At 37.6% G+C, this 17,517-nt stretch overlaps 1 protein-coding gene across 2 annotated transcripts in view; it reads right to left on the minus strand.

Moving 5' to 3' along the window:
* Nucleotides 1–17,517, minus strand: part of LOC148675759 (cilia- and flagella-associated protein 47-like) — a 210,456-nt gene that overhangs the window by 16,910 nt on the left and 176,029 nt on the right. For both annotated transcript variants that reach the window (XM_088646922.1, XM_088646914.1), the window contains exons 59-61: nucleotides 16,490–16,587; nucleotides 15,697–15,843; nucleotides 628–799 (exon numbers count right to left, since the gene is read on the minus strand). In XM_088646922.1, the coding sequence (XP_088503048.1) occupies nucleotides 628–799; nucleotides 15,697–15,843; nucleotides 16,490–16,587 (417 nt within the window). The remainder of the gene's footprint in view (nucleotides 1–627; nucleotides 800–15,696; nucleotides 15,844–16,489; nucleotides 16,588–17,517) is intronic.

Raw genomic sequence — 17,517 nt, forward strand, 5'->3', positions numbered from 1 at the left:
ATGGTTAGAGCTAATTCATATCCATATTCATAGAATTCTTTGTGATTGCTTTCTTGATACATTTTCCATAACTGTTAAACAAGTTATGGTTTTGTAAGACAAATACATACCTGATTCCCTCGTCAAAGTTAGGTACACTCTGCTGATGATGCATCATAACAACTGCCATTCACATTCAAATTAAACTTTACATTCACGAAGTAGAGCTGAGTCTATTTGGTGACTTATGCTTTCTAGCACTATGGTGAAAATGGTGAGAGGTCATTAATATTTATATTTCCATGAGTTATTAAGTGTTAATGGTAAAGATCTAGAGTATGACATTCACTGTATGTCATAACCTAATCAAGATATTTACATCAAATGCCTTATTTCAGTCTGTGTGTTGTTTTTGTGTCCTAGAGATTTGTGTTTTTATAGCTCTGGATAACAAAGAAATTCCAATTCCAATTTCAAGTAGCAACAGACTGAAATATGTATTCATCGACTGTTATATTATTTATCATCTACAGTATATTTCAGAAATCCACTTTTCCAATGGATGTACTAAGAACATATGATGATAACATCAAGGCTGTGACATGCTAGCGCCCATCATTAACAGAGCATGCTGGGAGATGTAATTACCTGAGTGGCTTATAGGGAGCAAATATGATATTGAAGATCAATGTCACAATTCCAGTCTGTGCATCTCGCTCTTTCCCCAGAAGAGACAGTGCTACAGAGGGCTCCAGCTGAGCCCTGGCATCATCAGACTCAAACTGGATCTCGTACAGGAACTCGTCAGCTGTTGCAGGCCCTGAGACAGACAAACGCATCAAGTAAAAAACACCGTTTCACATCCTCTGATGCTCTTGTCAATCTTCAATGGCAAAGGGCTTTTTTTTGTCCCAATAAAATGGTTCATACAAAAATGCCAAAAGCAAAGAAATTGGTTTGAATGTAACATATAACCACAAAACACCACTGCCACGCTCTCTGTGTTTAGTTTTCTGACTTGTTTTTAACACAGCATTTGAATAAGCAACATTGTATATCACACTGTCTGTAAACGCTGTATTATGGCACCTCTAGAGATCACAAATGCCTACCTTTCTAACCTTTTACTGCACTGACCTTATCAATCTACTGACCAGATCCTGAGAGCTTATAATACAAAATCTTATTTTCTGTAGGGCCTTTAAAAATATCTCCTCAAAGCACTTTACATGAAAACCCAAAAACAAAATTAAAACAAAAGAAAACAGTAGCAAAGATAGCAGTGACAGAATCAGTACAAATACTAGGGATTATACAGTAAATGTATTAGAAGATGCAAGGAGCTGACAAAGACATAAATTAAAAGAAAACCTTTTAAGAAGAAAAGGGTATTGAATCTGGATTTGAATGTGCCCAATTCACCTGTTGCCCCTGTATGATATCCTTGGGGACAGAGTTCCAGAGCTTTGGGGTGCAGCAGGAGAAGACCCTGTCACCCACAGAGTGAGAGGGTCTTCTCCTGCTGCTTCTCCCTATAAGCTCGGGGGACAAACAGGAGACCAGAATCAGATGCAAGAGGTGGGGAGTAGGAAAACAAGTGAAATTAGGTACTGATGTCCATGCTATGTAGAGACGTACAGGTGAGCATAGGGAATTTAAAGTTGACACAAAACCTGATAGGAAGCCAGTGCAAGGACTCCAGGACACTTGCACATGGCCTGGTCAGAATTTTGGCTGCTGAATTTGACATACTGAAGTTTGTTTAGTGTAGATACCCCAGCGAGTAGGGCATTACAGTAATAAATTATTGAAAAGAAACATGTTGATCACCCTTTCTGCTACATTGAGAAACAACACAGGACATAGTCTGGCAATACTTCTGAGATGGAAGAATCACAAATATTTTTGCACATGTTTAAAGTTCAGTGGTCAAGCATGGATCATATAATAAGATCACACTACAAGAAGTTAGAACCGCTAGCTGGAAAATATGTAATCATACGTTTTCCAAACTTGCTGCATGTGAATCACTGACATTTTGTTTACAGGCCTAGACATTTAAAGTTTAGAAAATAAAAAAAACTGTGCCAAAGAGGTCCACCAAGCAGTCACCCTTTTATGAATAGCATTCAAAACTTAATTGAAGGCTGAGTCATCAGCAACACAGAAATCCTTTCAGGAAGCAATAAATATATTTCCTGAGCACTGCTGTCTCGAGTGGATTTGCCTCTGTGTACTGCTTTGTTTGCTTGTCTATACGACAGAGGAGTTTAACGGATCTATCATAGACTTCTGTTGCCTTGAGAAGAGGAAAGAAGAGTAGAAACACAGCTGGTCAATGCAGGAGTTTTTAAAGAAGCTTGGTGGTGTGGTAGATGACCAAACCAAAGGTTACATGTACTGTACGTTTTGCAGGTACTTTTTTGTAAAGAAATAAGTGACATATTTCTCATTAGTATACCTCACAAATGACAGATTTGCTACATACTGTACAATAAGCATCAAAAGGGAAAGCAGGTTTATGTCAGTGGCTTGTGGAAATTTACTGGAATTAAGAAATTCAAGGTAATGTGATAAACACAATCTGAAATTGATATTTCTTTGATTAAGTTTTTTTTTATGTGAAACAAAATCAGGTACAGTCAGGTGGCAAGAAGTCCATTACATTTACTAGATTCAATATTCCTATTGCTTCCATTTGAAAGGGCTCCCAGCTGTCGCCCCTGTATGTGTTTCTATCACCTGGAATTGTGAAGAAATAGGCAGCCGGCTTGTTAACTTGGTGCTGAACAACAGATCTGATTTCTTTTCTCCGGGTCAGAACATGAGAGTGAACAAATGGAGTAAAATAACTGGAAATGTAATATTTCCACTAAAAGTCTAGTATATTTTGATTTAATTTATAATGTTCAAATCTTAAACTTGTCATATAATGGTAAAACCACATACATTTGCTAATTATATTAATTAAAATTAATGGTGATATTTACATGCATTACGCAAACTCTATTATTTAAGGCCACAACATTTCAGACTCAATACATTCTGTCACGTAAGTTAAAAGTAACTGCTTTCACCTCAGAAATAACATTTTTTTTCCACATGAAAAGTTAAATATTAACAATATTCACTCTTAGGAAATGTCTACATTATTCAAAAATTGAATAAAATAGGATATAATTGAAAAGAAATTAATACTTTTGCACTATACTGTATATTGACATTCCTATTCACTTTTCTACTGTTGGCTTCACCTTACTACTATCAGTATCAGCAATAAGAATCAAATCTGCCTGTTAAACTAATCTAGCATTTGATAAATAATACTGAGCATCATCAATATTGATGAGTCCTATTTTTGACCTTTAATAGTTTTTCAGTTCAATAAAACTCATTTTCACGGTTTGTGCTATCAGGCTGTCCATCAATAGCAGAGTTCTAGGAGGATTACCAGTAACTGTAAGGGCTCTCTGTTCATGTGAAGCTTGTCAGAAACATACGAATAACAGTGGAAGTGGAAATATTTTAGTTTGAAAAACTCAAATTTCTTTTAAAAAATTGGCTCACCTTCTAAATGCAAAAAACAAAAAGGAGGGGGAGGGGGTCTGTAAGAAAAAAGTGAACTCATTTACAACTACAACAAGGCAGAGAGTGAAGACAGTGAGATTCCAGTACAGAAGAGAAAATGGATTGGAGCTCCACTCAGTCACTGCCTTCAATACTACATTAAGCATAGTCAGCAGTTCATCTGACAATTCTTTGTAATCAAAGGGCATTGACTTAACTTTCGTTCTAACCAATTTCCAGTGATTGCTTCCAGCATGCTTACTGTACATCGTAGCTTGCCAAACGTTATTTTCTTATCTCAATGCCTCTTGTAGGTACTGCGGAGAGAAATGGTTGCAATGCCACTTTTGAATGCTAGACCACTACAGTAATGCATGTACATTAAACATAACTTGTAAATACTTATAACTTATAAGATACATTACTCTCATTTATAGATTTTTTACTGATTCACTTGGAACTTGGTTTCAGGGGTTAATCACTATGCTTATTGAACTATTGTACTATTTAGATTTCATAGTATTCTATAGTTTTCAATTCCCTTATTTTCCCCGAAATATGATCCCAGGTGAACTACTTTCACATTTCAAGTTCAACATTTTTTTGTCACACCAACCAGTTTCATGGAAATTGGTTTGGTGAGCTCATATAATTAAACACGACAATACAATATACAACATAAAACCAATAATGACTACACCACCATATCACATACTATCCTAAGACACACCAATAATTAAATGAATAAATTATCCACATTATATCCATTAACCAAAGAAAAAGAATGCAAGAATTTCAAAACCAAAGTACAAACTACCTCAAAAGCACCCCTTTCTTGTAACACAAAAGCAAATATGTAAATACCCTAGGTTTGTGCTGAATGTGTGCCAAGACTCATCATTTACTATTACTGTCTTATGTTCAGGCTGTTAAATAGCTTGTGGCAAAGGCATTTCAGGTGCTTTTCCCTTTTCCTCTGCATGAAAAGTTGCAGAGGAACGGAGATGTGAGAGTGTGGGAGTGACAGTGCTCCTTTAATGATGTGGCCTAATAGCAGCAATCAGTCATTTTGAACAGTCCATTGAAAGGGTATGACTCCTCAGATCAACACATTGCTCTCTAGTTCTGCATACAGGAATACTTAAATGTAGATCACATTCACTCAAATCTCAGATCAGATTCAATGGAGTGATTAAAACCTGAATATTTTAAATTACTGAGTCCTTTTCAAAAGAGGGATGCATAACAGATGCTTACTGAAGCTGAAAAACGAGTAAGCCATAATCCGGTAACAGCAAAACACCAGCTGAGTGAAGAAAATGTGAAGTACTGTAAAACTATTCTGTGTACTGTATTGTACTATAGCTGCAATGGAAATTCTGTAATAATTAACAAGCTACCAGAAATCATATGCAAGATACTATGATCTGTAATACTAAATTACATCAAAGGGGATCTCTTAAACATGCAGTGTGGACCAAAAACAATCAAATTTAATTTTGCACTTCAGTCTGCATCTTATGTGTGGTAGCCTTTCCATAAGAACATAATAAAAGCAATCAATGAGAGGGGCCCATTTAGCTCGCCTGCTCTGTTTGGTAGTGAGTAGGTAATTGAACTGAAGGTCTTATCCAGTTGTTTCTTAAAGAAAGATTCAGTATCAGCTTCAAAAACATGGTTGGGTAACTTGTTCTAATTTCAGCTTGTTGGGTAAACATGTGCCTCTTGGTCTTGGTTTTACAGTAAATGCACTTCCACATACTGTAGTAGCCACTGTTTTGATTTTGTTAATGCCTTTGAGAATTTTGAATACTTGTTCCAGGTCCCCTCATAGTTCTCTCTGTTCAAGACTAAAAACATCCAGCCCGTTCAGTGTGCCAGTGTAGCTCATTCCTTTAAACCCTGGAATGAACTGTATGTGCTGCCTCCAGGACCACAGATTGAATAAAAAAGCCCAGTGGGATGGTCACTCAACTGACATTCGAAAAACTACTTGTGTCCTTCGTGCGTCAACATCCTCCCCCAACCTTGAACACCACAACACAAGTTCTTTTAGACAGAAAAAAGATTTGTGGGAACAGAGGTATCAGGAACATACAGTACTAAATGTGTTGTGTCAAAAAGGGATGTTATTGCATATTAAGGGGTTAAAACAATAGGACCAAAGTACCTGCATTCCCCGAAAAACACTGCCTTGCTCACCTTGTGTCTCTAGTATATAGCCCCAGAAGAAAATAGATAAAGGTATGACAAATCACTATCAAATGACACAAATATTGAAAATAATACAAGATGTAATAGCCTGTGCAGGGAAAAACAATTTTAGATGAACAACATAAATGCATTACTCTACTTAGTAAAATAAACAACTGCTATTATTTGTACAACATAAAAACTGATACAAATAACTGAACAAAAATTACTTCACTATTGTAATCAATTCATCCATTTTCTAACCGCTTCTTGAAAGTCAGGGTCGCGGGAGAGCCAGAACCTATCCCAGCAAGCAACGGCTACAAGGCAGGGTACACCCTGGACGGGACGGCAGTCCATTGCAAGACACACACACAGTCACACCAGGGCTAATTTCCCCCGATGCCAACTAACCTACCAGTATGCTTTTGAAGTGCAACTGAAAACCAGTCTTCTGAGGAAACGCACACAAATATGGGGAGAAAAAACACACAACACACACAAACAGCCCGCAGGTAGCACCCCAAAAATTTCACCCAGGGACTGAATGATGCAAGGAAACAATGTTAACCGCTGTGCCACAGTGTCACCCCTGATCTTTTTATCTAGTACCAAAAAGCAACTGCTTCACTTCTCTAATTTGCATTTCTAACTAAGGACTCACCGGCAGTTCAGCTTCACTTCTTTTTCTCGATAAGCTTGTACCCATTGTTCTTATACTGCCACCCACACACACAAAAAACAGCATCTACTCATCTGCTAATAAGCTCATGTAAGGTGTTTTAGTGCAGAAGCTGCCATGCATGGCACAATCAAACAAATCAAAATGGCTTCAAAAGTGTAAAATCATATTGTGATTTTACTAGTCTAGTCATAATTATAGCTTAATCCAATGCTATAACACATAACATCATATATTTCCAAATGCTTCTACCTTTTATTTTGTAAAATACAGATAGCCTGCTTGATGTGAACATACAGTAATACATTTAGAAAATTACATGATCAGTTCAAGCATAATTGAAAACAAACTCTATATCATAAATCTGTATATAATTAACAAGGCACGTTAAATGCTCATGTGCAAAGATCAAATGTGACTGTTAAAGGATTCATTTTCATTTTCTGCACAAGAGTCTACTTTTAGTAGAAGACTGTTATTCTTATTTTATATGTTCTCAAGTTCTCAAAGAGTACTGAACATGCCAGAAAGATCCTGAACAACACACAAATTAATTTAGATTTCTAAGAGGGGCAGAATTGTAATGATTTAGTTTTGTAGCACTTTGTATTCTGCCCATGGAGATACAGACCGGTTTCTGTGCCTCTCACAAATGATTCCCCTTGTATTGTTTTATGCAAGAGTAAAAAAACTCAACATCTGTGCGTTATGCAAAGGAACAAGTAATAGGTTTATGCCATGCTGAAAAGAGAAGAGAGAAAACACAATGTTTCAGCTGTGGCCAACAGCCATATCACCCCGCAGCTCACCACTGGTAGCCCACTGGAGCTCAGCAGGTGTGATCCTGGTCAGTACCTGGATGGGAGACTCCTGGAAAAAGGTGGCAGCTGGAAGAGGTGTTAGTGGGGCCAGTAGGGGGTGCTCACACTGCGGTCTATGTGGGTCCTAATGTGCCCCCTATGTGGGTGACGGGGACACTATACTGTAAAAAGGCACCGTCCTTTGGATGAGACGTAAAACCGAGGTCCTGACTCTCTGTGGTCATTAAAAAGCCCAGGATGTTTCTCAAAAAGAGTAGGGGTGTAATCCCGGCGTCCTGGCCAAATTTCCCAATTGGCCCTTACCAATCATGGCCTCCTAATAATCCCCATCTCTTCATTGCTCTGTTCTCCTCCCCACTGGGAGCTGAGGTGTGGGGAGTGTACTGGTGCACTATGACTGCCGTCGCATCATCCAGGTGGGGCTGCACATTGGTGGTCGTGGAGGGGAGTTCCCATTACCTGTAAAGTGCTTTGAGTGGAGTGTCCACTCAAATAATAATAATATTAATTATTATTATTATATCATTAACCTACAGTACTGTATATGAGTTAAGCAATATGAGTCATATACTCCCACATAGAATACAGTGTATGTCAGAAGAAAGGTATAAAATTCAAGGATGTTATATGCAATGTTATACTGTAGCATCTACCATTGCAATAATATTATCGTTATATGCAATGTCTTGGTAAGATCTCACAATATTTTTCACTGTTTGGGCCACCATGTGTCACAGAGAAAGTTTTGTTATCCGTTCAGGTGAAGTTAACAAGGTTAATCCCTGGCCATACAAAAATGGCGTACACATAGGGCTGGCCCTGGGAATGCATACACCCTGGGCAGGTGACTGCCTAGGGCCCGCAGACCACCAGGGGACGCCTCAATGTGCATCACAACACACTGTATATTTGGCATGTGAAAATGTGAGTGACAAATTCCCTATAGTTGCTCCTTCTGCTGCTGCTGTGAATTATCCCAGTGGAAGCCCAGTCAAAAAAATTCACCAATCATAATAGAAAACGTAATGTTCTTGAAGCGCAGAAAAGAAGAGAACGATAATAGAAAACGTAATGTTCTTGAAGCGCAGAAAAGAAGAGAGGGATAAGAGATCTCAGAATGCAGGTAATCCCAATCAAGTCATTGTAATAATGCAGAACGTGCATAATAATGTAAAATTTTGTTTTTCATTCAGTTTTGATTCCCTCAGATCCATGTAACTAGCGAATGGTAGACAGACATTTTCAAGCTAGACACGTAGACTACTTGATGTGTTTTACTAGATGTAAACCAATTCACGTTTCCTGCAATTTTATGCATGCAGTGTGAGCCTCCCAGCTAAAAATCAGCACTGCATGGCCAATCAAAAACATGAAAGCGAATGTACAGTACAAAAGACTGTTCAGTGATTATATATAATCGGCATTACAATGCATTGTTTTCCGTGTAGTTTCATCTGTATTTCATTAAATAGGGGTATTGTGAACTCAACCTGTAGCCCTTCGGATTGCAATCTCTCTCCCAGTGACAGCGGCAGGAGCAGAGAGGAGCTTTTCGAAGCTCAAGTTGATTAAAACATACCTCAGGTCAAAAATATAGGCACATTGCATTATAGAATGTTTTTATAAAATGGTTTAAAAATTTAAAGTTCATTAAAAATGTTCATGTTAAAATGTAAAAAAATGTGTGCCTCATGTTCTTGTTTATACATTATTCATTATGTGTTCTTCAAAGCTGGTTAAAGGTTTTCTAGTTACATTATTTATTTTATTGTTCTAAATAGATATAATAAATAAATATATATAATAGATATATACTAAATATAAAATAATGTTGTGTCGGGAACTGATAGTAGTTTCTGTGTAAATCGTGATCTGGGGGGGCCCCTTTCCATGGTCTTGCTTAGGGCCCCAAAAAGCGAGAGCCATCCCTGCAGACACACACAGGTTAAAGAAACCTAATCTCGTTACTCTTCAACAGAGGACTTTGTCTCATGACTTGACAGATTCAAAATCCAGAAAAGTAAATGTCAGAGTCAACCCACAGCACTGACCAGAAATGTGAAGATTACTGGCACTTTCCTCATTGAGATGGAATACTCAGCAGCACCGTGGTGTCATCACAGGAGTCTCCCAAAGCATGCTCAGGTCAGCGCTCCTACACTTTGACTGCGTGTGTGACAGAGAGGGTTGGGACTCTAAGGCAATCCTCATCTACAGCCATATACAGTACAGTCTTGTGCGTATTTAATTAAAAACCCACATTGTATTCAGGACCACCGTCCATCTTGCTCTGTAAAGATATAAAGTGGATGAAAAGGGGGCAAGTCATGTCACAAAGAGTTATAGGGATTTGGCACAAGCAATGCGTCTGTGTTGTTGAAGCTGATTCCCCAAGATCCATCAAGAAACAGTTAGATGAGATCCCTGACTTGAGAAGCAGCCTGAAGAGAAAGAAGGGTAGAATGATTTCCTCATTTGTAAACCTTTCTCTGTGTCTATCTCTATTTGAGTGTGTGATGAATGCTTTAGAATATATTAACAACTTTGGGATGAAAAAAAAAATTAACTTGAATTAATTTGAATCATTTCTTGGATAATTTCAGTTCAGTCTGGAAACAATTCGTTAAATTCCAAGAGGAGGTTGATTTGTAATGATGAATATGCGATTTCCGTAAATATACTGATCACCAAAAGAAATGTAAGATTTACAACTGCAACAGATTCACAAGGCATTATCGAGAAAATGTCAAGTGCACTGACATTTTATTGAATAGACCTATGGCATGGGTACAGTATAAAGGCACACTTATTATACTGATTAGCATTTTCACCTACAGGGCTGCTGAGGAGAGGGGTCTACTGTAGAAGTCATGGTATAATAGTATGTGTGGCTACCATTGTATCGTACCAAGCATTACAAGTTCTACTATAGAACTGTGGAGCATGCTCTATACAAGGCTGAAAATACTGTTTTTTTTTCATTCCTCTCATGTGGCCTAGATGAGCCTGTGCCTGTTCAAGTTGTCCAAGCACTAGGTGACACACATAACCCCAGCTCATCCCACAAATGCTCTACAGAGCTCAAGGCTGGCATCCACAACATACCCTTCACATTCTCGTCTTTCAAAAAAGCGCCTTTGTTACACAAGCAGCAGTTACACACTTTGTTACACACATTCCCATGCAAGGCTGTCATTTCAAGATGAACCCGCAAGATTTAATCAGAGTAGAGCTGTAGAGCCAGGCAGTAATCAGTCACTACAAGTGGAGACCTGTGTGAAGCAAAGGTCCTGCTCAGACCATCACACTTGGACCTCACCATTGAATCGCCTTTTGCACTATGAATGAGTGTATCACAGTTGCTGACATGCTTCAGGGTAGCCTAAACCAAACATTGATTCATTGCTGAAAGTCACGAGACCCTGAGGTGTTTCTTCAACACACTGATGGAACTAAGTTGTAGCTGTTTTGATAAGCAGAGTGTATTGGGCCTTTTCTGTGTTTTTCTTTCTTGATTTTTCACAGACTTGACATTTAACATGTTAAATTACCTCATTACCTGTGCCCATCAATGTGTTACTAATGAGGTAATTTAGTGCATATACTGTACACACAAGCGCAGCACAGTCACCTTTTTATCGCAAGCTTGGTCCTGGCTCAGTATACAGTATACTTTTAAATCATAATGGTCTTTCCTCAGTCCGTACAGATTGCTCACAATTATGCTGTAGTGTTCCGATACTTGCCGGGATCTCATTTAGCTTCATTTGATTCATCTTAGTTGCTGCAACTGATATTTCAAAATAATTAAAAGTGGAACATAAAAAAGATTCACTGGTAAAGTGACCAGAAGAGTAGACAAGATTTTGTTTAACATAAAAATGAAAACTAAGGAATATATTAAGGGGTTTAGAGATTAAAATAATTATAATTCAGGAACAAAAGGGCAATAACTTTACAATAGCTTAGAAGGTTGGCTCATATTTCAATATCCATAGAAAACAATGTAACCCATGATGATAATTCCTAGCAGCAAGCCACTTTTTTAATGAGGCTTTTTTTGTATCTTATGACAGTTACCACTAACACAGATTCCATTTATCACCGGCTTCATTTTTCTGGATCTTGAATTGCATCATTGTTTCACATTATGCAAATTGATACTAGTTTACAGGCAGTATTAAATGCTGGTTGCTGATTAAGCATGTTTCCTTAGTTCATAGGAATTATGCAGAAAAAAAATAAAGCATTTACTACAAATGTAAATAGAAAATCAATGTTTTGAGAGCCAGCTTGTCCCTGTGTGGTTCATTAACTTCAGTGCCACAAACATTTTATACAAAAGTAATTTGTGCAACTGCAGCCCACCTATTTTTTTAACTCAGAATATTTTAAGGAGGTTTTCCTATAGTGTATAGTGCTGATAGGCTACATCTTTGATGTGGTAGAGGTAGTAACTGCAGTTTCAGTTACAGTATGCAGCAGTGTTGAGCCTTGACCCCAGATCTGGAAGCCCCCGTCATTTCCAGGGGAAAGATGAGGGGTGTTGGGGGCGGAACTGCTTGTTTCCCTGGTAACCTCATGGCACTGCCCCTTCTGGGGGGTCCAGAGTTGTGAATAGCATATTGGGGGATGCCATGTGGATTCAGTGAAATGACACTGAACCACCTACAGTAACTCTTAGTAACTTAGTAAAACCTAAAAGCCTACCTTAAAATTACATAAATTAAAGTTAGAAACATACCAAACACTAACTAGCTAACATACGAATTAGTCCTCAAAACAAAGGGGGACATTTATAATTGAAGTAGTTCAGGTGGGGAGCTGCGTCAGCATGCGTAGGCTGCAAAGGAACAAGTAAAGGTTTATTCCCTGCTGAAAAAAAGAAGAGAGAAAACACAACGTTTTGGATGTGGAGTCTTCTTCAGGTGTGGAGCATTCTTCTTTCGGCTCCACAGCCAAAACGTGTTTCCTTTCTTCTCTTTTCATATGGAATAAACCTATGACTTTTTCATTTATAATTGATGTACTGGTTTACCCCTAGACTACAAGGATATCTTCTTTGTTACTACAGTATTACCACAGTGTACTTGACACGGAATTCTGTTCTGTCAGCCCTTCTTATTTGATGAATAATGTACAAAGTTTAAAATCTTAAGTCCATTTAAGTGCTAATAAGTGAAGCAGATTTATAGATGAGATGCAAATCAAGAGCTGCAGTGCTGGAGTTCATGGAAAGTCATAATGTAGATGAATTGATATGGTAAATATATTGTGGCAAAGATGCTGAATAAACAGTCTACGATAAAGATCCTGAAATATTTACATCCCTAATCAATGGAGACTAAAACCTTGCTTTTTTTCAACCAGGTTGTATATATTTTAGAAGACGCAAAGGACACCTAACCCATATGAATTTATTTAAAGAAAAAAGACGTGTTAAATTCCATTCCAGGGTATAATGAGAACTCACAACAGGATCATAACATGTGCTTAAAAAAATAATGGAATTTATAAGTATTAATCAATAATTCATTAGTTAAGTGTTTCATGCAGATATCGCAAACAAAGCTACCTATTGAAATGACTTAGATGTTAACACACAATTTTCATATTCTTCTATACAATACGGCAAACAATGCAAAGGCCAACAGAATGTTAAGATAACTAATGTATGATTTAAATGAAGCGATGACTTAAAATTGAACAAGAAATTCGTAACACCTACAGTACTCTAGAATATTGTGTACAATTTCTTTGAAATGTTTCACTTTGTGTCGCTTTACTTTCTACCATGGGATAAACCTTAAATTGTTCCTGTGCAGCCTACATGATCATTAATTGACTTTCAGTTTTAAGCAATGGAATCAACTGCATGACACGCTCTTTACGATACGTCTGCGTGTCCTCGTGGTTATAACAGTTGTGTTTTCATTAGATACGAATTGCAATAACTCATTATGACTAAACCCCAGTGGAAAATAAGTTCATGCACATTTTGCAGCATTGGATATTGTCACAAACACTGACTAAACCCAAAGTTCCAACGTATCCTTCTTTTGCTGTACTTTCTTGTTTCTAGAAGAAAAAAGAACTAAGGAAAATCCTTTGAATATGCCCAAACTACTCCTGAAGGGTGACAGACCCAACACATGTGGAGTTCAAGTTATACAATTGTATAGGAATACAATTTAAATAATACAGGGCATAAAGTCAATCTTTTGCATCCTGATTATACTGGAAGGCCTTCAAAGCCTTCTCTTCACAAATCTCTGCATCACTGCATGAATAATTCAGACCAGTGATTAAGAATTCAGTTTTCAGTTTCAAAAAAGATTTAGTTTGTAAAATATTCAGCCTGTGTGAGAAACTCCTGGAAAAAAATGATAAATGCAATTTTCATTGATGTATTTGGAGGACCATAGCTATTAGGTTTGATCTCAAATAATCAAATGTGTATTCAGTAAGGAGTTTAAAGAAAGTAAATAAATATGGATATGAGAAATATTTTACTCATCACACTGACTTTGCCAAAACAGAGTACAAATATTTTCTTTCATTTTTTTTAACAGTTTAAGAAACCTTCGGGAACCATTTCTGGTTCAGAATGTCCTAAAGTATCATGCAAATAATGTATAAGGGGGCAATTATTCCATGGCTTGTGGAAAGAAGGACTAAGCACTACAGGAATTTGTGGCTGAGAAGGAGCAGAATACTATAGGTCTATGCTCAGGTGGTTGTCTTGTTTTGATCTGTATGGTAGCACTGCCATCTCCTTTGAATAATTTATGTCAGGGCTGTGACTTGTGCCTTTTGCTCTAAGGTGCCATCTGCATTTCATAAACTTCCGAACAGCAAAGTAATAAACCTGCTCAAGATATTGTATAATGTCTAAAGGAGAAAATGAGGCATCAGCAAAGAAAATCAGATGAACTGTGTGATCACGGAAATCCTACGTGGAATGTGGAGACAATTTTCAAAATGAACTCGTTTGCTTCAAGGAAAACTAGAACAAGATGTCCCAACTAACTATAATGAACATGCGATTTCGGGACTCCACAGTTGCAGAGAAATTAGGTCATAGATGGAATGAAATTTGACTTTCCATTTCACAGCTCTAGATTCCTTATGGTAGAAAATATGAGCTATTTTACAGTTCATTATAAAGCTGTAGGCGGGATGTAAAGCCACAACCTGTATGATTCATTTCGCAGCTCTTCCCAGGAGGAAATGAAAACTGAAAAACAGGATTTTTCTTTATAGATACTTACAGTAACTGTTTATATATATTATGCATATGTTTTGTGCATTTGATGGCCTACATTTGAAAGCTCTCCAGCTTAAGTTATATTGTTTATATCCGAAACCAAAAAGTAACATAAACAACTGCATAAACTCTCATAACGTACTTGGCAATTTGGTAGAAATGTGGGGAAATGCCTGCTATTTGGACAGAGAATCGGTTAATAGAAAATAGAGCTAATGGGTGAGGGATCAAATTGAGCTGGTGTAATTACTGGAGTACCACAGCGGTACATTAGAGGATCCCTGCACTAATTAATTTATATAAATGATGAAGTTGCTGGTATAGTTAGTAAACTAGTCAGGCCTTTTAGACAACACAGGAAATAGAGGGCTAGCAGACACGCTAGAAGAACAAATGGACGGCAGAAAAATTCAAGACTGTGCAAACACTGGGTGATGATATTAAATGAAGACAAGTGCAGTGTATTTCTAAACTATCGATACAAAATGGGAAATGTTGAGCATGTAGAAATTACTTATGTAACAGATTAAGGTGTTTATATAATAATATATAATATTATTAATATACATATATAATATCTTACAGACAGGGAAAGGGAGCATTAGAAAAAGCAAGCAAAATGTTAGGAAATTTAGTTGAACGTAGTTATATGCAGTAGTGAAGTCTCGAAGTTGCAGAACATGTTTTTTTGCACAGGTTCACATTTGACCTTTCTATTATTTGAATCCGGTCATTGAGGGCAATAGTTCAGTGTGTGGTGTGATTGCAGGAATCTTTCTTGAATAAGATGGAGTGGAGGTAAGGTGTGCTGAGGAAGCCAGGCTACATGCCAGGCATATGTTTAAGACACAGGCTAGTGGTTAATGCTTCTAGGTTTGAGCTCATTCCCGGTCCTCCTGACCTCTTGTCTTGTGTTTCTCTTTCTTGCTGAGCACTCCGTTACATAACTGAATACCTTATTTCAAATCATAAATTGCTTAATCAAAAACTTCTTTTTTAGACAGTTAGAATGTATAAAAGATTAAAAAAAGAAAGTAAGAATCTTTGATGTGTATGGGCGATGATTTATAAAACAATGGAGTTGTATTAGGAACACAGATGGAAAATGCTGTTTCTAAGGCGTTTGAGAGCTGTCCCCCACAGACCCCTACAAAAAGAAAAAAAAAAGCTGATTTGAAAGGGTTTACCTTCGGTGACATGCACTTCGCTCCGCAGTCCACTGCCCTCTGTCTGATCTCTTGTTACAGCTAAAGATGACAACCCAGGGACACATCCAGTCAACAGCACCTCGACCCTCTCTTCTATTCTGCTTCTGGCCTGACACCTAATTACAGCTGGGAAGACATCCGGTGTGAAGGCTGAGTGCACATTTATTGATTAAATAACACAAAATACACAGCTTGCACACCCATGTGCCACTCTAATGTAATGCTTTTGACCCGATCTGTATTAGAAAATGCATTAAGGGCACAAAAAAAACATTTAAATGTGTGATTTATCTATGTTTTTAATTCTAATAAAAATTGTTTACAAACGTGAAGTGTGGATCTCCTAACATGTTTAGGAACTAGCGATGGCCTTAAGGCTATGAGAAGAGGTGAGAAACAACACTCTTTACAAAATCATGAGGGTCCAGTTGCTCAGTGACACCTCCTTTTTTACTGCTTTTAGTGGTCATATTTTTAAGAAACTATATGCCAGTTAACACAAAAAAACGGTTAAGTTTAACACTGTAAATGTACTTAAATGGAAATATATTCCACATACAGTATGGAAACCAAAATTAATTGATCACTTAATCACAGTTACAGATATTACTTGTGATAGTTAAGATTCCAAGCACTTGTAACACTTGTCTACATTCATTTCGGAATTATACATTGATACAAAAGTGCAGAAGTAAAAAAAGAAACTTGAAATTCATACTTAATTTTAGCAATTGGGAATGAGGATTGTAAAAATGAATTTTTGTAACTATACCTGGGGACGAACTTGAGAAGGCTGCCTCTGGGATACCGTTAATGGGATACACCCATCGAATGCTCTGAAGATTTCCATCATCGGCTACTGTGCAGACACTAGGAATTGAAAACAATAAATACAGATATATAGAGACAGTATACAGTATATTATCAGTATCAGTAGGTCTTCTAAATGCTAATCCATGACACATACAGAGGAAGCATATTGCAAGTTAATTTGGTTAAACTTGCCAGACTCAGGGAAGGAGGAATGAGCCAGGGAGCTGCAGTAAGCATGAAGATGGTGGGGGAGTGTGTGAGAGAGAAGCAAAAAGTGGGTGCAAGCAGCAAGCAGCAGCAAGATATTGAGGCACAGTAAAGCGGACATGGGTGATCTTGTCCTCCTCCTGATCTTCTATTTAAAAAGACTATATACTGTACAGTACACTATACTGTATATACTGTAGTACGTGTGATAAAAAAATAACTTTAAAAAATCTTGATATGCTTTATAATTTTACTTATAGGAGCCAATGGCGGGGATTTCCAGGGGTAATTATATATAATGGCATATACATACAATAAAGCAAAGACAGTCAATATAATTTTTCTACTTTTGTCACGTTTGCTCAAAAGCAAAGGTCAGGTAAGAAGACATGTCCCGATTTCTGTCAATCCTAGATCACTAGTGTACAAATGTGTGCCTCTAGACTCCTCTGTCCAGATTTGTTGTGCTTGGTTTATTATAAGGGAGGTTATGAGTCTGTGTGATCAGGCTGTCACCCCACAAACCTGGCAGAACAAAAATCTATCAATTAATCTATCTGGAGCAACTGGGGTAAACTAACTCTTTATTTGCAGGGGTGGGGTATTGTGTAGGCCCACTGCAGACCTGCTCTTGTAGATTGAGGGAGTTAGTTTACCCCAGTTGCTCCTGTCCACCCACTTTTGTAAAAGGGACCAGCATTACTGGAAGTAATCCCTGTGATGGACTGACATCGCATAGAGGAGTGGATGAGGAAGAATCTCTTCCACTTGATTCCAAGG

This window comes from Lepisosteus platostomus, chromosome 2, assembly GCF_059453375.1.
Source record: "Lepisosteus platostomus isolate fLepPlt1 chromosome 2, fLepPlt1.hap1, whole genome shotgun sequence".
Taxonomy (NCBI): Eukaryota; Metazoa; Chordata; class Actinopteri; order Semionotiformes; family Lepisosteidae; genus Lepisosteus; species Lepisosteus platostomus.